Source organism: Chiloscyllium plagiosum, unplaced genomic scaffold, assembly GCF_037043375.1.
Source record: "Chiloscyllium plagiosum isolate Xiang-an unplaced genomic scaffold, Cpla_swu_hap1 HiC_scaffold_31, whole genome shotgun sequence".
Taxonomy (NCBI): Eukaryota; Metazoa; Chordata; class Chondrichthyes; order Orectolobiformes; family Hemiscylliidae; genus Chiloscyllium; species Chiloscyllium plagiosum.
Window position 1 is genome coordinate 5,532,326 of NW_028270169.1, and position 25,867 is coordinate 5,558,192.

General features: G+C 45.6%; 1 protein-coding gene across 1 annotated transcript in view; it reads right to left on the bottom strand.

Moving 5' to 3' along the window:
- Positions 1-778: 778 nt before the first annotated feature.
- The window catches only part of LOC122564200 (solute carrier family 13 member 2-like), a 45,619-nt gene continuing 20,530 nt past the window's right edge, over positions 779-25,867 (bottom strand). Inside the window, exons 7-12 of the mRNA XM_087977158.1 lie at positions 16,739-16,954; positions 16,214-16,323; positions 11,030-11,151; positions 8,890-9,051; positions 7,084-7,221; positions 779-1,824 (exon numbers count right to left, since the gene is read on the bottom strand). Coding sequence (XP_087833284.1) covers positions 1,696-1,824; positions 7,084-7,221; positions 8,890-9,051; positions 11,030-11,151; positions 16,214-16,323; positions 16,739-16,954 — 877 coding nt within the window. The 3' untranslated portion in view covers positions 779-1,695. The remainder of the gene's footprint in view (positions 1,825-7,083; positions 7,222-8,889; positions 9,052-11,029; positions 11,152-16,213; positions 16,324-16,738; positions 16,955-25,867) is intronic.

Consider the following 25,867-nt stretch of genomic DNA (forward strand, 5'->3'; position numbering starts at 1 on the left):
ACAGGGGGTCCTGGGAAATAGCACTGAGAAGTTGGTGTGCGACTGACTGGAGAGCTCTTTCAAAGGGCTAGCACAGATATATGGGGCTGAGTGGCCTACAGTCTCCAATGACCATTAAGTGGAGTCTACCTTCAGCCTGGAGCTGTATTTTGGGTGGGAGGAAGGGTTGACATGTTGGCTCAGATTATATCACAAGAAAATCATAACACTCAAAACTTTATTTTTCACATTTCTACAAAAGTGCAATCCCCTGCAAATAATAAATATTTTGCAGCAAACCTGTGCCTCCAAAATGCTGACATTGCGATGTGTGTAGAGGGAACGTATGATGGGCCGGGAGTCAGTCAGCTTTCTGCATTCACACTGCTATCATCAGAATCCAACGTGCGCACACACTCTCACAATCACTCACACACTCACATACAACTGCCTTGCAAAAACACAAACACTCACAATGTCGCCACACACGCACTCACACAGACACACTCACATGTGTACACTCTCACACACAAACCAACTCTCAACCTGTACTTGCTTCCAGCCACATTCCCACACAGATACTAACACACGCCAAACACACCCTCTCCCACCCTGAAACACACACACTCATTCAGGGACACACAGAGTCTCTCACAGAAAAACACACACCTAGGCACGCATGTAAAGAGCCAGAAATGTGTTGCTGGAAAAGCGCAGCAGGTCAGGCAGCATCCAGGGAACAGGAGAATCGACGTTTCAGGCATAAGCCCTTCTTATGCCCGAAACGTCGATTCTCCTGTTCCCTGGATGCTGCCTGACCTGCTGCGCTTTTCCAGCAACACATTTCCGGCTCTGATCTCCAGCATCTGCAGACCTCACTTTCTCCACGCATGTAAAGAGATAGGTACAGGCACACAGGACATTGAGGCATACCTGGGCACGCAGGTGCAGGCATTCCCAACACACTGACACAAACACACCCAGGCAAAAAGGTACAGACGCAGGTATAGAGACACCCGGGCACACAGATACAGATGTACAGGTATAGGCGCACAGGTATGGATACAGCTGGGCACACAGGCACTGGCCACTAACACCCAGGTACAGGCGCAAACTCCACAGGTCAACACAGCTACCTGCAGAACAACAGAAGGAAGGCAGAGACAGTGCCACATTGGGAATGTCCTGGATTATTAATCCAGGTAAAGCCTTGGGGACAGGGGTTCAAATCCCACCTTGGCAGTCTTAATCAATGAATTAGCATTCACAGTCACACAGACACGTGCCCAAATCCCAAGCCAGACTCAAAGAAACAGGCTGGATATAAAAAGGAATGTAAAGCTGGATTATCGCAGCACAGGCAGCTGGGTGTCCTCAGGGCTGGAGATGATTTCTGATTTCAATTCCAGATCTTCATCTGTCAGAAGATACTCTGCTTTTCCTGCAGCAGATTCTGGATCAGAGGGGGGAGCTTGGAGAATTAACTTGAATATCACAGCGACACACTGTCAAGCAGCGGGTCCTGTTGCTACCTGACAAAGCTCTGAATGTACACTTCAAATTTACTCACATCACATCAAAATCTACAGTCCAGTGAGGCACCTGGGAGGCTCTATTTCAGTAATTAAAATACAATTAACAAGTTCCGGGGAGATCCTGTGCAGCAGCCAATGGTTCGGTGTCATTTTGAGGCCTGTGTGAATTTCCTCATTCAGTTCATGGCAGGGCTGTAGTATTTGCCCAATCAGGAAAGGTCCCCAGGTCAAACAAAACCTGACCCCAAGTGTTCACAGCCAGTGTGATAACCAGTACTCCAATGAAATTCACAACGATTCCAGTCTTTGCCTGTGGAATATCAGAAAGGAACAGGGGAATAGTGAGAAGGCCTGAGTGAAAATCGAGCCAGAGAGCTTCATGTTGTTGCATGAAGGGTTAGATACAGAGTAAAGCTCCTTCTACGCTGTTCCCATCAAACACTCTCAGGACAGGGACAGCATATGGTTAGATACAGAGTGAAGCTCTCTCTACACTGTTCCCCATCAAACAGTATCAGGACAGGGACAGCACAAGGTTATATACAGAGTAAAACTCCCTAACACTGTCCCCATCAAACACTGCCCAGGACAGGGACAGCACGGGGTTCGATACAGTGTAAAGCTTTCTCTACACTGTACTCATCCAACTCTCCCCAGGACAGTGACTGCACAGGGTTAGATACAGAGTAAACCTCCCTGTAAACCCATCAAACACTCTCAGGACAGTTCCTGTAAAATATTAGTCATGTTTCTTTTTGCAAGGACAGACTAAGCCTTGGTTTAGCTACTCATGAAGCTGAATGGCAGTCCCTGTGACAATGTGGCACTACCCCAGCACTGCATTGGGCATGTTAGCCTGCATTACTGAGGCGGCCTGATCCCAGCAACTCCTGGCTGAGAGGTGAGGGGACTCCACACTGAGCTGTGGCTGACCTGTTTCTGAATGAAGCACTAGCTAAAACACCCAGGATGCTGAGGAACATCCCACAGTCTGCTGCTGGAATGGGCAACAGTGACTCGCAAACTCGGAGTCTGTCAGATTTTAGACCCAACTCTAACTAGCCCGGTAAGCTTCATCATTGCTGGGTCAAGCTGCTGGGACTGCCTCCTTTCTGGGTGTCCTCACAGCAGACGGACTACATCACCGACATCTCAACGCCTGTCTTTATCATCAACACCCATTGCCCAAGGGTGAAGGGACGTTTCCAAGAGCGGGGTAGACCACGGAGCTGCTCCCTCCAGCCTGCTCTGCCATTTGATAAGATAATTAATTATGTGATTTATCCCTCAATTCTGCTTTCCCACCTCCACACCCCCCCCCCCCCCACCCCCCCCCCAGTAACCCTGAACCCCCTGAACAGTCAAAAATCGGCTTATCTCAGTCCTGAACAATATGCAATAACCAACTCCTCTCTCTGGGAGGAAACCTCCACAGATCAGATGGGCCAATGGGCTGAGGAGTGGCAGATGGAGTTTAGATAAATGTGAGGTGCTGCATTTTGGAAAGGCAAATCAGGGCAGGACTTATACACTTAATGGTAAGGTCCTAGGGAGTGTTGCTGAACAAAGAGACCTTGGAGTGCAGGTTCATAGCTCCTTAAAAGTAGAGTCGCAGGTAGATAGGATAGTGAAGAAGGCGTGTGATATGCTTTCCTTTATTGGTCAGAGTATTGAGTACAGGAGTTGGGAGGTCATGTTGCGGCTGTACAGGACATTGATTAGGCCACTGTTGGAATATTGCATGCAATTCTGGTCTCCTTCCTATCGGAAAGATGTTGTGAAACTTGAAAGGGTTCAGAAAAGATTTGCAAGGGTGTTACCAGGGTTGGAGGATTTGTGCTATAGGGAGAGGCTGAATAGGCTGGGGCTGTTTTCCCTGGAGCGTCGGAGGCTGTGGGGTGACTTTATAGAGGTTTATAAAATCATGAGGGGCATGGAACTAGAGGGTATAGGTTAAAGGTGAGAGGGAAAGATTTCAAAGGGGCCGAAGGAGCAACTTTTTCACGCAGAGGGTGGTGCGTGTATGGAATGAGTTGCCAGAGGAAGTGGTGGAGGCTGGTACAATTACAGCATTTAAAAGGCATCTGGACAGTTATGTGAATAGGAAGAGTTTACAGGGGTATGGGCTAAGTGCTGGCAAATGGGACTAGATTAAAAATCTCACAACACCAGGTTATAGTCCAACAGGTTTATTTGGAAGCACACTAGCTTTCAGAGCATCGCTCCTTCATCAGGTAGTTGTGGCGGACACAATTGTAAGGCACAGAATTTAGAGCAAAAGTTTACAGTGTGATGTAACTGAAATTATACATTGAAAAATACCTTGATTGTTTGTTGAGTCTCTCATCTGTTCAAATACCATGATGGTTTCACTGATAGTAATCAGTCTAAACATTATGGCACAGACAGAGAACACAGGGGGCTAACACCTTCAACATTTTATCTAGCTAACACTCATTGTTACAGTTAACCTGAGAATGTAACTTTTAAAATAAAAGTTTTGTGATTTACACATGAAGGAAGTGAAACTATCATGGTATTTGAACAGATGAGATACTCAACAAACAATCAAGGTATTTTTCAATGTATAATTTCAGTTACATCACACTGTAAACTTTTGCTGTAAATTCTGTGCATTACAATTGAGCCCTCCACAATCACCTGATGAAGGAGTGGTGCTCCGAAAGCTAGTGCTTCCAAATAAACCTGTTGGACTATAACCTGGTGTTGTGAGATTTTTAACTTTGTCCACCCCAGTGCAACACCAGCATCTCCAAATCGGGACTAGATTAGGTTGGGATAGCTGGTTAGCATGGACAAGTTGGACTGAAGGGTCTGTTTCCGTGCTGAACATCTCTATAACTCATGACCCTTTGAGGTGAAAAATTCTCCACATCGCCTCCTCAATTTTTAAATTCCAACGTGCTAAAATACATCCCCTGGTTCTGGACTCCCTCCCACATAGTGTCCACCTCATCAAGTGCCCTCAGGATTTCATATTGTTCAATAAAACCATCTTCCATTCTTCTAAACTCAAATGGGCATGAGCTCAACATACTCAATCTGTGCTCATAAAATAATTCTTTCATTCCACGAATTTGTTAAATAAACTTTCTCTGACCTCCTTCTAATATCCTTGTTTAAATAAGGAGCCCATACTGTACAGAGTCCTCCAGGTATGGCCTCGCCAACATTGTGTGTAACAGTCGCAAAATACCTTTTTTTTTAAAATATTGCTGTCCTCTGTGCAGAGCAAGATTCCATTGGCCATCTGAACGACTTGCTGCATCTGCAAACTAACATCTTATGATTCATGTGTAAAGACTCCAACAAAGACCAATACAGCATGGGAACAGGCCCTTCGGCCTTCCAAGCCTGCCCCAACACATTTTGTCTTTCCATACAAAAACTGTCTTCACTTACAGGATCCGTATCCCTCCATTCCTTTCCTATTCCTGTGCCCATCCAGGTGTTTCTTGAATGCTGCTATTGTGTCTGCTTCCACCACCACCTCTGGCAGCACGTTCCAGGACTCACCATCCTTTGTGTGAAAAACCTGCCTCGCTCATCTCTTTTAAACATCACCATCCCACCTCACCTTTAACCTGTGTCCCCTAGTAAAGGATCCCTCCACCCTGGGAAAAAGCTTCATAGGTTCCACTCCATCTGTGCCATTCACAATCTTATCACCTTCCATTAGGTCACCCCTCAACCTCCTGCATTCCGGTGAAACCAAACCCAGTCTATCTAACCTTTCTTCATCGTTAAAATCCCCCCCGACCAAACAATATCCATGTAAGCCTTTTCTGTACCCTCTCCAAAGTATCCACATCCTTCTGTTAGAGTAGTGACCAGAACTGTATACAATCTGCGATCTCTTCCCATTTAATGCAATGCTGCTTTTATATTCATCCTATCAACATCAACACGCCCACATTTTCCCAGATTCCACTCCATCAGCAAAATATCCCCATTCACTGAACCTAAATCCCTGTGAGAATCTCTATGCCCTTCTGGCACTACAGTAATCTCATTATCTTTGTGTCATCTGCATGTTTAGTTACCATGAATTTGGTCCCTTCATCTAAGGAATTGATCCTCGCAGCTCTCTATTGATTCCTGTTTGCCAAACTGAGAATGGTCTACTCTCTATTTCCTGTCAGTTACCCAACCCTCAATCCCTGCTAATAGGTTATCCCCTACATGGAGGTGTTGGAAATTTAGGTCCACCCCATCTACAACTTCCCCTTCATCCATCACAAATGTTAATTCTCAAGGAGCTTGAATAAATTAGTCAAACATGATTTCCCTTTCACAAAACCAGGTAGACTCTACCTGATTCCATTATAATTTTCTAAATGTCCAACTACCACCTCCTTAATAATGGATGTGACCATTTTCGCAAAGACAGATTCCCACCTAACTGGCCTGTAGTCTGTCTCCTGCCTTTCTTGAGAAGAGATGTTACAAAAGCAATCCGCTGGGATTGTTGTACAATTTAAGCATCTACTTTCTCTTTAACCACTTCTGTTAAGACTCTAAGATGCAAGCTGTAAGGAGCAGAAGATATGTCAATATTTACTTATAACAGATTTCCTAGCACCTTTTCTCTGATGATGGTGATGGTTTTAAGTTCCTTTCCTGTTCGTCTCCCCTTTCAATTATCTTCAGTCATTTTTCTACATCTGTCTACAATGAAGACACAAAACACCCGATCTTCACTTCCACCAATGCAAATCAGGGTTAGATTACAGTGTGGAAACAGGCCCTACAACAAGTCCACACCGACCCACCACCCACCCAGACCCATTCCCCTACATTTACCCCTTCACCTAACACTACGGGCAATTTAGCATGGCCAATTCACCTAACCTGCACATTTTTGGACTGTGGGAGGAAACCGGAGCACCTGGAGGAAACCCACGCAGACACGGGGAGAACATGCAAACTCCACACAGTCAGTCGCCTGAGGCGGGAATTGAACCTGGGTCCCTGGTGCTGTGAGGCATCAGTGCTAACCACTGTGCCACCGTGCCACCCATTATCAATACCCAGCCTCACCGTCTTATGGCACCCACAATCACTTCAGGCACTCCTCTTCTTTTTACATACTTACAGGCACTCTTACTGGCTGTTTTAATATTTCTAGCTCGCTCTCGCTCATACTGTTCCCTCCATCTTTCTTTGGGTGGTTTCAAAAATCTGTCCCCATCTGCTAAACTTGACAGTATTGTGTATTTTTTCTTTCAGGTTCATACCATCCCAGACTTCCTCAGGTAATTATAGTTGCTGTACCTTCCCTACGGAACCATTCCATTTCTATGAAATACACGTTTGCCGTGAGTTTAGGAATGTCTCCTTAAATATCTCCAATGGCTTCTCATCTGACCTATCTTTTAAACCATGTTTCCCAATTAACTTTAGCTGATAGCATGCTCAAATCCTTATCATTGCCACTACTTAAGTTTAAAATACTGGTCTCAGACACACATTTCTCACCTTCAAACTGAATGTGAAATTCCAGTTAGTGTAAGCAATATGATCTGGTTTAAATGTTTCCAACACCTACCATGTCAGCCACCTTCAGGTAGCCATAGGAGAAAACAATGGAGTTTGGAGGAGTTGCCACTGGGAGCATGAAAGCGAATGAAGCACAGAGGGTGGAGGGGAGCATGACGTAGAGGGGGTGTAGTTTGATTCGTTGTGCCTGTGAATCCAAAACAAAAATTGTCACAAAATTCCAGTAACCCATCCACAACCTGGGTCACTATCTCTGCTTGCACACTTCCTGTTTTCATCACATGACCTCCTGTTACTTACAGAAACCTCTCCCCCCCACCTCCACCCACCATTGGTCACCTGACACATGCACTAATGACCTTCCCCCCATTGGTCATTGGACATTTCAATTCCACACGACCCCCTCCTTAACACAGCCAATCGGAAATGAACTGACTCCTTCTTGCTGATTGGATGATTCGCCATTGCCTGTGGAGATCAGATGTGGAGGTGCCAATGTTAGACTGGGGTGAACAAGGCCAGAAGTCATATGACACCAAGTTATAGCCCAACAGGTTTATTTGAATTCTCAAGCTTTCGGAGCACTGCCCCTTTGTCAGGTGAAGTAGAGGGAGGTGTATAGGCACAGAATATATAGGCAGAGAGATAATGGTAAGGTAATTCCAGATAAGTAAGAGTGTCAACAGGTAAGTACAAATAGTGTTAGTAGAGTGTCGTCAAGCTGAATAACAAGTGTTTGCAGGGACCTGACAAAGGGGCAGTGTTCCGAAAACTTGTGATTTCAAATAATCCTGCTGGACTATAACCTGGTGTCATGTGACTTCTGACTTTCTTTAGATCTAATGCACAAAATTATTGAATAAAATTATTTTTTCCAATTTCTCCTGGGTTTTCACCAGGAGATTTCAGGACAATCCTGGAGAGTTGGCAGCTCTGGGTTTCACACAGTGAGCCCTGCACCTATTCACTGTCACTGTGTGATAGGATGGTGGACACATTGCTAATAAACTACATGGGTCGATCACTGCCCTGTGAATTCACACAGCTCTGTCAAAGTTCTTTATTGATTCACTTATTTTTCAATTAAGACCATAACATGTACAAGCAGAAGTAAGGAGTAGGCCATTCAGCCCATCCACTCTGCTCTGTCAGTCAATGGCTTGATCTGATAATCATCAATTCCTCTTTCCTATCTTTTCCCCATAACTCTGGATCCCCTCACTGATTAAAATCAATCTCAACCTTGAATATACTTACCGACCTAGCCTCAACAGTCACCTGTGGTAAAGAATTCCACAGATTCATTCACCTCTGACAGAAGAAATTCCTCCCCAATTCTGTCTTAAATATGCGTGAGCCTTATTCTGGGACACTGCCCTCTGGTCCTCGACTCTCCCACAAGGAGAAACAACCTCTCCATATCTCCCGTCAAGTCTCTTGGACTCTGGACCCACATCAATGTAGTTGGCTCTTAACAAAGAGAAGTCCTCTATTGCACTGAATGGCACTTAGTGAAGGTAATAAGGGGCAGTTCACATTCCTCGGGCTGATCCTGCCAGAAGTTGTGATGATTGTGAATATGACAATGGCATGTTTTAGAGACTCTGGATCAGTGGTGCTGGAAGAGCACAGCAATTCAGGCAGCATCCGAGGACTGGCAAAATCGACGTTTCGGGCAAAAGCCCTTCATCAGGATGTTTCCTGATGAAGGGCTTTTGCCCAAAACGTCGATTTTGCCTGTCCTCGGATGCTGCCTGAATTGCTGTGCTCTTCCAGCACCACTGATCCAGAATCTGGTTTCCAGCATCTGCAGTCATTGTTTTTACCATGTTTTAGAGACAGCAGCCAGACTCACCATCGCAGCCAGGATCGGGAGGAACAGTGATGTCGTAGCAACGTTGCTGGCACATTCCGTGAATGTAGCGATCAGCAGACAGAGGATGATAACAATGGCCCAGGATGGGATGGCTTCCAGAGGGGTCAGCTGGTCTCCAAGCCACTGGGAAAGGCCTGATTTCTAGAAAGACATAACCGTAAACTGTCAGCCCACCCAGTGCAGGAAATGATGTACTAGCCTGGAGAAAGGATTGGCTAGCTAACAGAAAACAGAGAGTAGATATCGTTATAATCCCACCTGAAGGTGATACTGTACAAGCTATGTGCTAGAAGGGTTGATAGATCACACATAAAAATAGAAATTGCTATTTGAAATTGAAAACAAGAAAAACCCAAAACGTTAACTCTGATTTCTCTCCACAGAATGCTGCCAGACTTGCTGAGCTTTTCCAGCAATTTCTGTCTCTGTTCCTGACTTACAGCGTCCGCAGTTCTTTCAGTTTTTAGTTTTGATAGATCATAACATTTAATATTTGTAATTGGTGATTGTGATGTTTGGTCACTAATATTCTTTAAGAACAAAGAATAAGTTTATTACTCAAAGAGAAACAAATACACATATAAAAGACAGAAGAACATTAAGACAAACAGGAAAATACAGTTTCATCTCATTCCCCAACATTATCCTTTTACGAATATTGTGTGCACTTCTGGTCTCCTTCCTATTGGAAAGATGTTGTGAAACTTGAAAGGGTTCAGAAAAGATTTACAAGGATGTTTCCAGAGTTGGAGGATTTTAGCTATAGGGAGAGGCTGAATAGGCTGGGGCTATTTTCCCTGGAGCATCAGAAGCTGTGGGGTGACTTATAGAGGTTTATAAAATAATAAGGGGCATGGATAGGATAAATAGACATGGTCTTTTCCCTGGGATGGGGGAGTCAGCTGTAACAAACGGAGTGCTGTAGCCTCAATTAATTCACAACCTGTACCAATGATTTAGTTAAAGGACCAAATATTTAGTTTGCAGAAAACCCTGAGATTGGGTCGGAGAGCTAATTGTGAAGAGGAGGTGGAGGGTCTGAAAGGAGATATACACAGGTGAAGTGAAGGCTCAGGAGCGTTCTCACGTAATGTTCTATGTTCTCTGTTAAGGGGTACAATGTGGGAACGTGTCAACATGTCCACTTTGGCAGAAAGAATGGGAAAGCAGCACAATCTCTAAATAGAGAGGGGTCGGAGAACTCAGAGATACAGAGGGATCTGGGGGTTCTGGGACACGACGTTAGTCTGCAGGGGCAGCAAGTGATTAGGAAGGTGAATGAAATGTCAGGTCTATTGCAAAGGAAGTGGAATGTAAGAATAGGGAAGTTTGACAGCAGCTGGGAAGGTAAAGTCACGACAGCCCCATTGGGCTAATCTCTCCTTCAGGAGAAAGGCAACCAGTGAGGGTTTAATCTGAGGGTCACCACACCTCACACGAGGGTACAGATTAAGAAGGAGAGGCCCCCATGGCAACTCAATCAGTGTGGGTATTGAACCTATGCTGTTGGCATCATTCCACATTGCAAACCAGCTGTCTTGCCAACTGAGCTAACCAACAGCCTTACTGCAGCTGAGCAGGGCATTGGTCAGACCACATCTATGTACAGTCTTAGCCTCCTTATTCAGTAAAATCTTATTGCTTCTGAAACAATTCAGCAAAGGTCCACAAAGCTCATTCCTGGGATGATCTTGTGATGGAGGGTTGAGCAGGTTAGGCCTGTCTCTATCAGAGTGACCGACGGGGTGTGAGAGAATGGATACTGCGATGATTTTTCCCCTCATGGGAGATGCTGCAACTAGAGAATAGGAATACGGAATCTCATGTTTAAGTGGAAGATGAGGAGAAATACCTTTTTTCTCTCAGGAGATTGTAAATATGTGGAATTCTCTTCCTATAAACAATAGTGGAGGTCACCTGACTGAACTTATTGAGTACAGACATTAGAATTTGACAAATAAAGGTATCAGATTTTTGTGAGAGGCAGATAGGAAAATGGAGTTGATATCACAACCAGATCTTTTTGACTGTCAGAGCAGACTCCAAGACTGAATGGCGTACTCTTTGCCCATTCCCCCATTCTTGAGAGTGCGCCTCCAGTGGTAACAGACGGAGTTACCTCACTGCCTTCAGCCAGTGCAAAGCCCCCTCCCAATAGAATGACGACATTCCAGGCTAGGTTGTCTTGGACAGTTTTCCAGTTCAGTATCGCCGGAGCAGGACCGTACTTGCATCCATTACCTGGGAGGACACAAAATATTTGTCAGTTCAAAGTTTGTGAGAAGATTTGTAGCTCGGGTGCTCGTTGTTGTGGTTCTATTCGCCGAGCTGGGAATTTGTGTTGCAGACGTTTCGTCCCCTGTCTAGGTGCTTGGGAGGTAAGCCCTGTCTAGGGCCTGGGAGCCTCCTGCGAAGCGCTTCTGTGATCTTTCCTCCGGCATTTGTAGTGGTTTGAATCCGGAACGAGGACACTACTATTATAGGACAAGCCAAACAGAAAACAGCCAGGGAATTCCTAGAAGCATGGCACTCATCCACAAACTCCATCAACAAACACATCGACCTGGACCCAATATACCGGCCACTGCAACGGACAACTGGAACTGACAACTGGAAGCGGCAGATTCAAACCACTATAAATGCCGGAGGAAAGATCACAGAAGCGCTTCACAGGAGGCTCCCAAGCAATGAGGATGTCACATAGACAGGGGACGAAACGTCTGCAACACAAATTCCCAGCTCGGCGAACAGAACTACAACAATATTTGTCAGTTATTGCAGAAGGGAATGTTTTTCAGGGCATGGGACATGAATTGTCTACACCTCCCTCCTGATATGTCTCCTTCCCTCCATCTACCCGTTGTGAGTGAATTCTAGTCACAGTGAGACAGGAGACCAAAAACATTCCTAACATGTATCCCTTATAGAGGTTTATAAAATCATGAGGGGCATGAATAGGATAAATAGTCGAAGTCTCTTCCCTGGGTTGGGGGAATCCAGAAATAGAGGGCATAGGTTTAGGAACAGAGGGAAAGGATATAAAAGAGATCTAAAGGGCAACGTTTTCACGCAGAGGATGGTACGTGTATGGAATGAGCTGCCAGAGGAAGTGGTGGAGGCTGGTACAATTACAACATTTAAAAGGCACCTGGATGGGTGTATGAATAGGAAGGGTTTGGAGGGATATGGACCAGATGCTGGCAGGAGGGACTAGATTGGGTTGGGATATCTGGTCGACATGGATGAGTTGGACCGAAGGATCTGTTTCCATGCTGTACATCTCTATGACTCTATGACTCTGGTGACAGGAGATGATGTGGCCGTTCAGTCTCTGACAGCTCTGTGAATGTGTTACCCAACAGGCCCCACACTCCTAGAGCCCTCACAATGTCTTCCTTTCAACTGGCTTTCTATTTCCCATGTGAACACCCCAATTTCAGGCACAGGTCCCAGCAGTTCACTGTCTCCTCACCTCCCTCACTCACTCTTTATTCTCTCCCTGTTCCTCACTAGTGACCAATCCTGCTGCCTCTGCGACAATGAGACTGGGCCCATTGGCACCTGGGGACACACTGGAATGTTGTGGTTATGTAACAGAGGAGAAAGAAAACCAAATCCCACTTTGAGGCATGAGAAACACATTCCCCATGAAAATCAGTAAGAAACTGGAACCAATGGAAGTGGCCATAAAGATATCAGATTGTTGTTGAAAATCCATTGGGTTGACTCATGTCCTTTAGGGAACATGACTCACATCCTCTAGAGACATGACTGTAGACCCACAGTGATGGGGTTCACTCTAAACTGGCTGCACAAATGGCTGAGTAGGCACTCCATTTTATCACAATGGCCAGCAGGGTTTCTAAATCGGGCCCTGACCCTTTGCTGTGGAGTGATGGGCCCAATGAAATACTGAAGAATTGCTGCACTGCTGAAGTGCTGCCTTTTAGAATGAGATTCTCTCACACGGCTGTGACAGATTCTAAGGACACTGTTCTGAGGAGTGAGACCTCACCCAGCATCCTGGTGCCTGACTCTCCCTCATCACCGATAACAGATTGTCTGGTCACTGCTTGCTCTCCACCCCATTTCCCAGGTGACATCAGCACTCCCACACTTTAACAAGCACCCCATTGGTGGGAAAGCTCTCTGGGACATTCAGTCAGAGTCACTTCATTGGTACAGTGCAGCGTGAGGTCATTCAGCCCATTGCATACCAGCTCTGCTATCAAGTCTGGCTCTGAGACCACACCCCCCTCCCCCCAGTATCAACCTCCTGCCTTTCCCCCAACTCCCTGTAAACCATTTCTATCCCAAGAGCTATCCAGTGCCCTCTTCAATGTCTCCATCGAACCTGCCTCCACCACACCTCCAGGCGGTTCATTCCACACCCTGACTACTCTCAGGGTTTCCTCAGGTCTCATCCTACTTTCTCGGACAAATCACTTTAAATCTCTGCCCTCTAAATCTTGTTCTTTTTCTCAATTAGGAATAATTGTTCCCTATCTACTCTGTCTAGCCTGCCCTTGACTTTGAGAATCTCTATCCAATCTCCTCTCACCCTCTTCTCTTTGAGGAGAACAGTCTCAACTTCTTCAATCTCTCCTCATCTCTGAAGTTCCTCATTCCTGGAATCATTCTTGTAACTCACTTGCACTGTCTCTCTAATACATTCGCAACTTTCCTAAAATGTGGGGCCCACAACTGGACAAGTACCCCGGCTGCGGGCAGACAAGGGTCTTCTACAAGTTGAACATCACCTCCTCGCTCTGTACTCTGTGCCTTTATTAATAAAGCTGAGATCGTTATGTGTTTGATTAACTGCTTTCTCCCCTGTCCTGCAGCCTTCAATCATCTGGGCACATATCCATCCAGGCCTGCTCCTGCACCCCCCTTTTGAATTGTACCCCCTATTTATGCAAGTCCTCTTTCAAAGTATTTAACAGCCAGAAACCAAGCACGCTCAGAGTCAATGAAGACTTCATTAAGGATCTAATGGTCTGAATTCAAGTTAGAAAAATATTGGCTCAGCCCAGAAGAATAGAGTTTGAATTGTGTCTCAGGAGCTGTGATGATGGACATCAATAGAATTCAACCACAACAAAATGAAAAGTTTTCATAGAGGCATACAGCTCAGAAACAGACCCTTCGCTCCATCCAGTCCACACTGACAGCCTTCCCAAACTAGACTTGTTCCACCTGCCCTGCCCCTGACCCATATCCCTCCAAACCTTTCCTATTCATGAATCCATCCAAATGTCTTTTAAACATTGTAACTGTCCCCACATCCACCACTTCATCAGGACATTCATTCCACACACGAACAACTCTCGGTGTAAACAAAGAATTGTCTTGTGTCTTTTTTTAAAACTCTCTCCTTAAAACAATGCCCCAAGTCCCCCACCCTAGGGAAAAGACACTGGCCATTCACCTTATTAGATTAGATTCCCTACCCAGTATGGAAACAGGCCCTTCAGCCCAATAAGTCCACACCTACCATCCAAAAAGTAACCCACCCTGCTAACCTGTATTTACCCCTGACTAATGCACCTAACACTATGGGCAATTTAGCATGGCCAATTCACCTGACCTGCATGTCTTTGGACTGTGGGAAGAAACCCACGCAGATACAGGGAGAATGTACAACCACCATACAGACAGTCGCCTGAGGTGGGAATCAAACTCAGGTCCCTGGCGCTGAAAGGCAGCAGTGCTGAGCACTGAGCCACTGTGCCGTCTATATTATCTATGCTTCTCGTGATTTTATAAACTTCCATAAGGTCACCCCTCAACCTCCTGCTCTCCAGTATCAAAGGCCCCACCTTATCCAGCCTCTCCTTATACCTCAAACCCTCCAGTCCCAGCAACAGTATATCCTTTCTGAACCATCTCCAGTTTAATAATATCCTTCTATCACAGTGTGACCAGAACTGGACACAGTGCTCCAGAAGAGGCCTCACCAATGTCCTGTACAACCTCAATATGACTTCCCAAATCCTATGCTCAAAGGACTGAGCAATGAAGGCAAGTGTACTAAACACCTTCTTAACCACCCCGTCTACCTGTGAAGTAAATTTCAAAGTACCCAGGGCCCTATGTTTAATTGTGTAAGTCCTGCCTTTGTTTGTTTTACCAAAACGCAACATCTCACTTCTATCCAAATTAAACTCCATCTGCCACTCCTCAGCCCATTGACCCGATTGATCAAGATCCCTTTGTAAACTTAATGGTGAGGAGGTGCCAGTATTGGACAATAACCTGGCAGGTGTGATTTTTAACTGTGTAATCTTAGATAACCTTCTTCACTGATTGCACCACCAATCTCGATGTCATCTGCAAACATGCTGACCAAGCTTTCTATATTCTCAGATAAATCATTTTTATAAATGACAAACAAAAGTGGACCCAGCACAAATCCCTGTGGAACACCACTGGTCACAGACCTCCAGTCCAAAAAAACCCTTCACCACCACTCAAAATTGCTAAGCCAATTTTGTATCCAATTGGTAAGCTCACCCTGAATTCCATTGGATCCAACTTTACTCATTAGTCTACCATGTGGAACTTTGTCAAAGGTTTTACTAAACACCAAGTAAACAATGTCTACCATTCTGCCCTCATCAATCTTGTTGGTTATTTCCTCAAAACGATTAATCAGGTTTGTGAGATACAATTGCCCCCACACAAAACCATGCTACTATCCCGAATCTTTTTTTTTGCCTCTCCAAATGCATATAAATCCTATCTTTCAGAATCACTTCCAACAACTTACTCACCACTTAAGTCAGATTCACAGGTGTATTGTTCCCAGGCTTCTCCTTATATCCCTTCTTAAACAAAGGCATAACATTAGCCACTCTCCAGTCATTCAGCACCTCACCCATATTTATAAATGATGCAAATGTTTCTGCAAGGGGCCTGCAATTTCCTCCCTAACTTCTCACAAAGTCCTGGGATACACTAGATCAGATCCTGGAGATTTATCCACCTTTATATTCTCTAAGACCTCCGGCACTCCCTCTTCTGTAATATGAACTGTTTTCAAAACATCAATATTTATTTCTCAAAGAAGGTGCCTACTCTGTTTACACTCTCACTCTCATTCCTTCTCTCACCCTCTTCCATTCACTCTCTGCCTCACTCTCTCACTCACTCACACATTCAGTCTCTCTTACTCGCTACTCTCCCTCACTCTCGCTCTTTTTGTCATCATTATAAGGACCACCCCACTTCCTAGGAGCATCGTATCCAATTCCACGCTGTCCCAGTAGAGGAGGGTGGGCAGCTTCAGTCGAGGGCGTACCTGCACCGTCACTGTTGCCGTTGTGAAAACATGGGAGTCGTGGCTTGTCAGATGGAACGATAAACATCAGCACGGAGATGAACATCACCACGGTGGCATCGGTAACATAACTGGAGGGAGAGAGGGAGAGTGTGAGAGGGACAAAGAGAGAGAGAGAGAGGGAGAGAGGGACAGGGGGAGGCAGGGAGAGAGAGTGCACCAGAGAGAGAGAGAGAGACAGTGAAGGAGAGGAATAGGGATAGAGAGGGTGAGAGTGTGAGTCAGAGAGAAGGAGAGAGGGATAGAGATAGAGTGAGAGTGAGAGTTGGATAGAGGGGAGAGAGAATGAGAGTGTGATTTAGAGAGAGTGAGGGGGGAGGAGGACAGAGAGAGAAAGATAGTGACAGTGAGAGTGAAAGATTGAGAAAGACAGAGAGTGAGGTTATATGAGAGTGAGAGAGAGAGTGCATGAGTAGGAGGGAGTCAGAGAGAGAGAGAGAGAGTGAAGGAAAGGAAGCGAGAGAGAGAAAGTTAGCTGATCCTTACTCGTCTCCGTCTTTGTTAAAGAGCACAGTTGCCCATCCGGGTATGAAGCCAGGATCTCTGGTGAACCACAGGATGACTAACAAGATGAAGAGGATCAGGACAGCAATCTCTGCAAACGTCATTCTCCCCAATTTCCTCACTTCCTCCCTGATCACTTGGTATGCAGCTACATCCTTCTGGGAATGTTCAGCCTTGCATCCGAAATTCTCCTTCAGGCTGAGAGGGGGGAGAGACAATCCCAGCATTAATGTCAGGACAGAAGAAATAAGAGAAGGCCGTTCAGCCCCTTTAAGATGCTGTGAAATACAGTTCGATTCCAGTGGTCCCCTGTCAGCTCCACCATCCAGCACTGTGCTACAGTGTCCAGGAGCTGGCCAGACTCTCTCCTGTGAACACGGTCAATGACTGAGTATTCACAATGCTCTGGGGGAGTGGATTACAAAGATCCATAAACCCCTGAGTGACAATGTGTCTCTGGGTTCAATCCCCAAAGCTCAGACAGGGAGCCCCTGCTCCAGACTCTCTGACTGAGATTGGAACAACCTCACAGGAACTCAAATGACACGAAACAAAAAAAACTGAACAAAAACCATTCTGAAGACGGGTTGCTGGACCTGAAATGTTAACTGCTTTCTCTCCAAAGATGCTGCTGAACTTCTGAGCGTTTCCAGTAATTTCCATTTCTGGTTCTCAGTAACTTGGTTAACTCGTCCCTGTAGTGATTGTAACAGGGTCAGCTAGGTGAAGCTGGGAGAGTCTCAGCTCCCTGATTGGGGAGCCCTGGCTGCCAGATATAACCAGAGATTGTGTTCACTCTGAGAGCTGGCTCTGACAGAGCTGCATCCATGATAGGGACTCTCCATGTGGAACTAAAGAGTGACTTGGTGATAGGACACTGGCACGTGGGGTGTGATTATTCCCAAAGACATATCTGTCAAAGATTTGCTGATTATTTTTCTAAACTGCACAGGGTAACAGCCTCATCTGTTCAAGCCTCCTCATTGGTCAACCTGTTGTTTTGGAAACAGTCTCAGGACAGTAGGCTGACACAGTCACCCTTGTTATCACTCACTTTCCCCATTGATTGGTGCAGCCACAGCTCAATGCTGAGGGATACCAATTCCCCACATTATATCCCATCAGGAGACTCATCCTCCCCCATCCCCTCTCACTTACCTCTGTCGCAGCACTGTGCCCCTCAACCACAGCCTTCAGCCCCACACTCATCACAGCCTCCTCCCCCAAGGACACACAGAGTAAAGCTCCCTCTACACTGTCCCCCCATCAAACACTCCCAGGACAGGGACAGCATGGGGTCAGATACAGAGTAAAGCTCTGAGCTTTGGGGAATTCTCTACATGACAAACTGCAATAATTAATCATTGTTCTCCATTTCCTATTCCTCAGTTAATGCTGGATCCGCATTCCTACCAGCCTGTCTATTTTGCCACTTCACCCTGTGCTGATGGGTCTATTGTGCTGCCCTGTATAACATTCTCCAACCTGGGATTTGTTGAAGTCACCTTGCAACCGTATTCCCACAATTTCCAGTATCTTTGTAACGAGTGTGCAACTGCAGCAAGTTAACCAAATGGACACATTCTCACAGTGTGGAACATTCCTGCGGATTTAACCCTGTGGGGAGCTACCAGCGGATTCATCCAACTGGAACCTCCACAAAGGTTCGTGAGCCACTAAATCTATCCAAACCCCTAACCTCTGACCCTTAACCCCTAACTAAAATCCCTAACCCCTAACCCCTAGCCCAACCCTGTACCATAATCCCGGAAACCTTAACTCCAAACTCCTAACCCCAACCTCGAACCCTGAGCTCCTAACCCCAAACTCCTACCCAGAACCCCATTCCCCAACCTCAAACCCCTAAACACAAACCCAAACCCATAACCCCGAACTGCAAACCCCAACCTCTAACCTGAGCCCCAAACGCTTAACCCTGACCCCCAACCACTAATCCCTGCCCCTAACCTCTAACCCTGGACCACCAGCCCTTAATCCCAACCTCTGACCTTGAATTCCTAACTCCAAATCGCTTCCCTGAACCGCAGCACCTAACTCCTAACCCCAAACCCTAACCCCAACTCTGAACCCCTAACACCAAACCCCAACTTCGAACCTCTAGCCAGAACCCTTAACTCTAAACCACGACATCTAACACAAACCTCTAACTCCAAGACCTCACTCCTTGTCCCTAAAGTCTAACTCTGAACCAATACCCCAGCATCAAACCCTTAACCCTGAACCCCTAACACCAACAACAATCTCCTAACCCTGAAGCCCTCTCCCCAACATCAGACTCCAGTAACAAACTCCGAATCCTTAATCCCTAACACCAACATCAAACTCCTAACCCTGAACCCCTATACGCTCAACATCAAACTCCTAACCCTGAACCCCTATATGCTCAACATCAAACTCCAAACCCTGAACCCCTAACCCAAACATCAAACTCCAAACCCTGAACACCCATATCCCAACAACAAAATCCAAATCCTGAAACCCTACCCCAGTAATAAACCCCTAACCTTGAATCCCTAATCTCAACATCAATCTCCTAACCCAGAACCCCTATACCCCAACATCAAACTCCTAACCCAGAACCCCTATACCCCAACATCAAACTCCTAACCCAGAACCCCTATACCCCAACATCAAACTCCTAACCCAGAACCCCTATACCTCAACATCAAACTCCAAACACTGAACCCCTACCCCAGTAACAAACTTCCAACCCTGAATCCCTAATCTCAACATCAATCTCCTAACCCTGAATCCCTATACCCCGACATCAAACTCCTAACCCAGAACCCCTATACCTCAACATCAAACTCCTAACCCAGAACCCCTATACCTCAACATCAAACTCCTAACCCAGAACCCCTATACCTCAACATCAAACTCCAAACACTGAACCCCTACCCCAGTAACAAACTTCCAACCCTGAATCCCTAATCTCAACATCAATCTCCTAACCCTGAATCCCTATACCCCAACATCAAACTCCTAACCCAGAACCCCTATACCTCAACATCAAACTCCAAACACTGAACCCCTACCCCAGTAACAAACTTCCAACCCTGAATCCCTAATCTCAACATCAATCTCCTAACCCTGAATCCCTATACCCCGACATCAAACTCCTAACCCTGAATCCCTATACCCCGACATCAAACTCCTAACCCTGAACCACTATACCCCAACATCAAACTCCTAACCCTGAACCACTATACCCCAATATCAAACTCCTAACCTGAACCATAATACCCCAACGTCAAACTCTTAACCCGAATCCCTACACCCAAACATCAAACTCCAAACCCTGAACCCCTAACCCCAACATCAAACTCCTAACCCTGAACACCCATATCCCAACAAAATCCAAACCCTGAAACACTACCCCAGTAACAAACTCCTAACCCTGAACCCCAATATGCCAACATCAAACTCCTAACCCTGAACTCCCATACCTCAACATTAAACTCCAAACACTGAACCACCACCCCAGTAACAAACTCCAATCCTGAATCCCTACCCCAGTAACAAACCCAGAATCCCTAATCTCAACATCAAAATCCAAACACTGAACCACTATACCCCAACATCAAACTCCTAACCCTGAACTCCTATACCCCAACATCAAACTCCTAACCCTGAACTCCTATACCCCAACATCAAACTCCTAACCCTGAACTCCTATACCCCAACATCAAACTCCTAACCCTGAACTCCTATACCCCAACATCAAACTCCTAACCCTGAACTCCTATACCCCAACATCAAACTCCAAACCCTGAACCCGTAACCCCAACATCAAACTCCTAACCCTGAACTCCTATACCCCAACATCAAACTCCTAACCCTGAACTCCTATACCCCAACATCAAACTCCTAACCCTGAACTCCTATACCCCAACATCAAACTCCAAACCCTGAACCCGTAACCCCAACATCAAACTCCTAACCCTGAACCACTATACTCCAACATCAAAATCCAAACCCTGAACCACTATACCCCAACATCAAACTCCTAACGCTGAACCCGTAACCCCAACATCAAACTCCTAACCCTGAACACCCATATCCCAACAAAATCCAAACCCTGAAACCCTACCCCAGTAACAAACTCCTAACCCTATATCCCTAATGCCAATATCAAACTCCTAACCCAGAACCCCTATACCCCAACATCAAACCCCTAACCTGAACCCCTATACTCCAACATCAAACTCCTAATCCTGAACCCCTATTCCCAATATCAAACTCCTAACCCTGAACCCCTATATGCCAACATCAATCTCCTAACCCTGAACCACTATACCCCAACATCAAACTCCAAACCCTGAACCCCTAACCCCAACATCAAACTCCTAACCCTGAACACCCATATCCCAACAAAATCCAAACCCTGAAACCCTACCCCAGTAACAAACTCCTAACCCTATGTCCCTAATGCCAATATCAAACCCCTAACCCAGAACCCCTATACTCCAACATCAAACTCCTAATCCTGAACCCCTATTCCCAATATCAAACTCCTAACCATGAACCCCTATACTCCAACATCAAACTCCTAGCCCTGAACACTATCCCCAACATCAAACTCCTAACCCTGAACGTCCATATTCCAACATCAAACTCCTAACCCTGAACCCCTATACTCCAGTAACAAACTCCTAATCTTTAATCCCTAACACCAACATCATTCCTAACCCTGAACCCGTATACGCTCAACATCAAACACCTAACCCTGAACCCCTATATCCCAACATCAAACTCCTAACCCTGAACCCCTATATCCAACATCACACTCCTAATCCTGAACCCCTATACTCCAACGTCAAAGTCCTAACCCTGAACCACTATACCCCAACATCAAACTCCAAACCCTGAACCCCTAACCCCAACATCAAACTCCTAACCCTGAACACCCATATCCCAACAAAATCCAAACCCTGAAACCCTACCCCAGTAACAAACTCCTAACCCTATGTCCCTAATGCCAATATCAAACCCCTAACCCAGAACCCCTATACTCCAACATCAAACTCCTAATCCTGAACCCCTATTCCCAATATCAAACTCCTAACCATGAACCCCTATACTCCAACATCAAACTCCTAGCCCTGAACACTATCCCCAACATCAAACTCCTAACCCTGAACGTCCATATTCCAACATCAAACTCCTAACCCTGAACCCCTATACTCCAGTAACAAACTCCTAATCTTTAATCCCTAACACCAACATCATCTCCTAACCCTGAACCCGTATACGCTCAACATCAAACTCCTAACCCTGAACGTCCATATTCCAACATCAAACTCCTAACCCTGAACCCCTATATCCAACATCACACTCCTAATCCTGAACCCCTATACTCCAACGTCAAAGTCCTAACCCTGAACCCTATACCTCAACATCAAACTCCTAATCCTGAATCCCTAACTCCAACATTAAATTCCTAACCCTGAACTCCTATACCCCAACATCAATCTCCTAATCCTGAATCCCTAACTCCAACATTAAATTCCTAACCCTGAACCCTATACCTCAACATCAAACTCCTAATCCTGAACTCCTATACCCCAACATCAATCTCCTAACCCTGAACTCCTATACTCCAACATTAATCTCCTAATCCTGAATCCCTAACTCCAACATTAAATTCCTAACCCTGAACCCTATCCCCAAAATCAAACTCCTAACCAGAGCCCCGATACCTTAATATCAAACTCCAAAGCCTGAACCCCTATATGCCAACAACAAACTCCTAACCCTGAACATCCATATTCCAACATCAAATTCCAAACCCTGAACCCCTACCCCAGTAACAAACTCCTGACCCTATATCCCTAATGCCAATATCAAACTCCTAACCCTGAACCCCTGTACTTGAACATCAAGCTCCTAGCCCTGAACCCCTTTACCCAAAAAATCAAACTCCTAACCCTGAAAACTATCTATCCCCAACAGTAAACTCCTAACTCTGAACCCCAATACCCCAACATCAAACCCCTAACCCTGAACCCCCATACCTCAACATCAAACTCCAAACACTGAACCCCTACTCCAGTAACAAACTCCTAACCCTGAACCCCTAATACCCCAACATCAATCTCCTAATCCTGAACCCCTAATACCCCAATGTCAAACTCCTAACCCTGAATCCCTACCCCAGTAACAAACTCCTAACCCTATGTCCCTAATGCCAATATCAAACTCCTAACCCAGAACCCCTATCCCCTACATCAAACTCCTCACCCTGAACCCCTTTACCCCAACGTCAAACTCCTAAACCTGAACGCCTATCTGCCAACATCAGACTCCTAACCCTGAACCCCTATACTCCAATAACAAACTCCTAATCTTTAATCCCTAACACCAACATCATCTCCTAACCCTGAACCCCTATATGCTCAACATCAAACTCCTAACCCTGAGCCCCTGTATGCCAACATCAAACTCCTAACCCTGAACGTCCATATTCCAACATCAAACTCCAAACCCAGAACCCCTATACCCAACATCAAGCTCCTAATCCTGATGCCCTATTCCCAACATTAAACTCCTAACCCTGAACCCCGATTCCCCAACATCAAACTCCTAACTCTGAACCCTATCCCCAATATCCATCTCCTAACCTGAGCCACGATTCCCCAATATCAAACTCCAAACCCTAAGACCATAAGACATAGGAGTGGAAGTAAGGCAATTCGGCCCATCAAGTCCACTCTGCCATTCAATCATGGCTGATGGGCATTTCAACTCCACTTACCCGCATTCTCCCCGTAGCCCTTAATTCCTTGTGACATCAAGAATTTATCAATTTCTGCCTTGAAGACATTTAGTGTCCCAGCCTCCACTGCACTCCGTGGCAATGAATTCCACAGGACCACCACTGTCTGGCTGAAGAAATGTCTCCGCATTTCTGTTCTGAATTTACCCCCTCTAATTCTAAGGCTGTGTCCACGGGTCCTAGTCTCTTCGACTAACAGAAACAATTTCCTAGCATCCACCCTTTCCAAGCCATGTATTATCTTGTAAGTTTCTATTAGATCTCCCCTTAACCTTCTAACCTCCAATGAATACAATCCCAGGATCCTCAGCCGTTCCTCGTATGTTAGACCTACCATTCCAGGGATCATACGTGTGAATCTCCGCTGGACACGCTCCAGTGCCAGTATGTCCTTCCTGAGGTGTGGGGACCAAAACTGGACACAGTTCTCCAAATGGGGCCTAACCAGAGCTTTATAAAGGCTCAGTAGCACATTGGTGCTTTATATTCCAACCCTCTTGAGATAAATGACAACATTCCATTCGCTTTCTTAATCACGGACTCAACCTGCATGTTTACCTTTAGAGAATCCTTGACTAGCACTCCCAGATCCCTTTGTACTTTGGCTTTATGAATTTTCTCACCATTTAGAAAGTAGTCCATGCTTGTATTCTTTTTTCCAAAGTGAAAGACCTGGCATTTGCTCACATTGAATTCCATCAGCCATTTCCTGGACCACTCCTCCAAACTGTCTAGATCCTTCTGCAGCCTCCCCACTTCCTCAGTACTACCTGCCTGTTCACCTAACTTTGTATCATTGGCAAACTTCGCTAGAATGCCCCCAGTCCCTTCATCCAGAACATCAATATATAATGTGAACAGCTGCGGCCCCAATACTGAATCCTGTGGGACACCGCTTGTCACCGGCTGCCATTCCGAAAAAGAATCTTTTATCCCAACTCTCTGCCTTCTGTCAGACAGCCAATCCTCAATCCATACCAGTAGCTCACCTCGAACACCATGGGCCCTCACCTTACTCAGCAGCCTCCCGTGTGGCACCTTATCAAAGGCCTTTTGGAAGTGTAGATAGACCACATCCACTGGGTTTCCCTGGTCTAACCTACTTGTCACCTCTTCAAAGAATTCCAACAGGTTTGTCAGGCATGACCTCCCTTTACTAAATCCATGTTGACTTGTTCTAATCCGACCTTGCTCTTCCAAGAATTTAGAAACCTCATCCTTAACGATGGATTCTAGAATTTTACCAACAACCGAGGTTAGGCTAATTGGCCTATAATTTTCCATCTTTTGTCTTGATCCTTTCTTGAACAAGGGGGTTACAACAGCGATCTTTCAATCATCCGGGGCTTTCCCTGACTCCAGTGACTTTTGAAAGATCTCAACCAACGCCTCCGCTCTTTCCTCAGCCACCTCCCTCAGAACTCTAGGATGTAGCCCATCGGGGCCAGGAGATTTATCAATTTTAAGACCTTTTAGCTTTTCTAGCACTTTCTCTTTTGTAATGGTAACTATACTCAACTCAGCCCCCGACTCCCTTTAATTATTGGGATATTGCGCATGTCTTCCACTGTGAAGACTGACGCAAAGTATTTATTAAGTTCTCTAGCTATTTCCTTATCTCCCATCACTAGCCTTCCAGGATTTGTTTGAAGTGGTCCAATGTCTACTCTTGCCTGTCGTTTGTTTCTTATGTATTGAAAGAAACTTTTACTATCATTTCTAATATTACTGGCTAGCCTACCTTCATATTTGATCCTCTCCTTCCTTATTTCTCTTTGTTATCCTCTGTTTGTTTTTGTAGCCTTCCCAATCTTCTGATTTCCCAGTGCTCTTGGCCATTTTATAGGCTCTCTCTTTTTCTTTGATACATTTCCTGACTTCCTTTGTCAGCCATGGCTGTCTAATCCCTCCCCGGATAATCTTTCTTTTCTTGGGGATGAACCTCTGTACAGTGTCCTCAATTATACCCACAAGCTCTGCCATTTTTGCTCTACTGTCTTCCCTGCTAGGCTCTGCTTCCAGTCGATTTTTGTCAGTTCCTCTCTCATGCCCTCATAATTACCTTTATTTAACTATAACACCATTACATCCGATTTTGCCTTCTCTCTTTCAAACTGCAGACTGAACTCTACCATATTATGATCGCTGCTTCCTAAGTGTTCCCTTACTTTAAGATCTTTTATAAAGTCTGGTTCATTACATAGCACTAGGTCCAGAATGGCCTGCTCCCTTGTGGGCTCCATGACAAGCTGTTCCAAAAAGCCATCCTGTAAGCATTCCATGAATTCCCTTTCTTTGGATCCACTGGCAACATT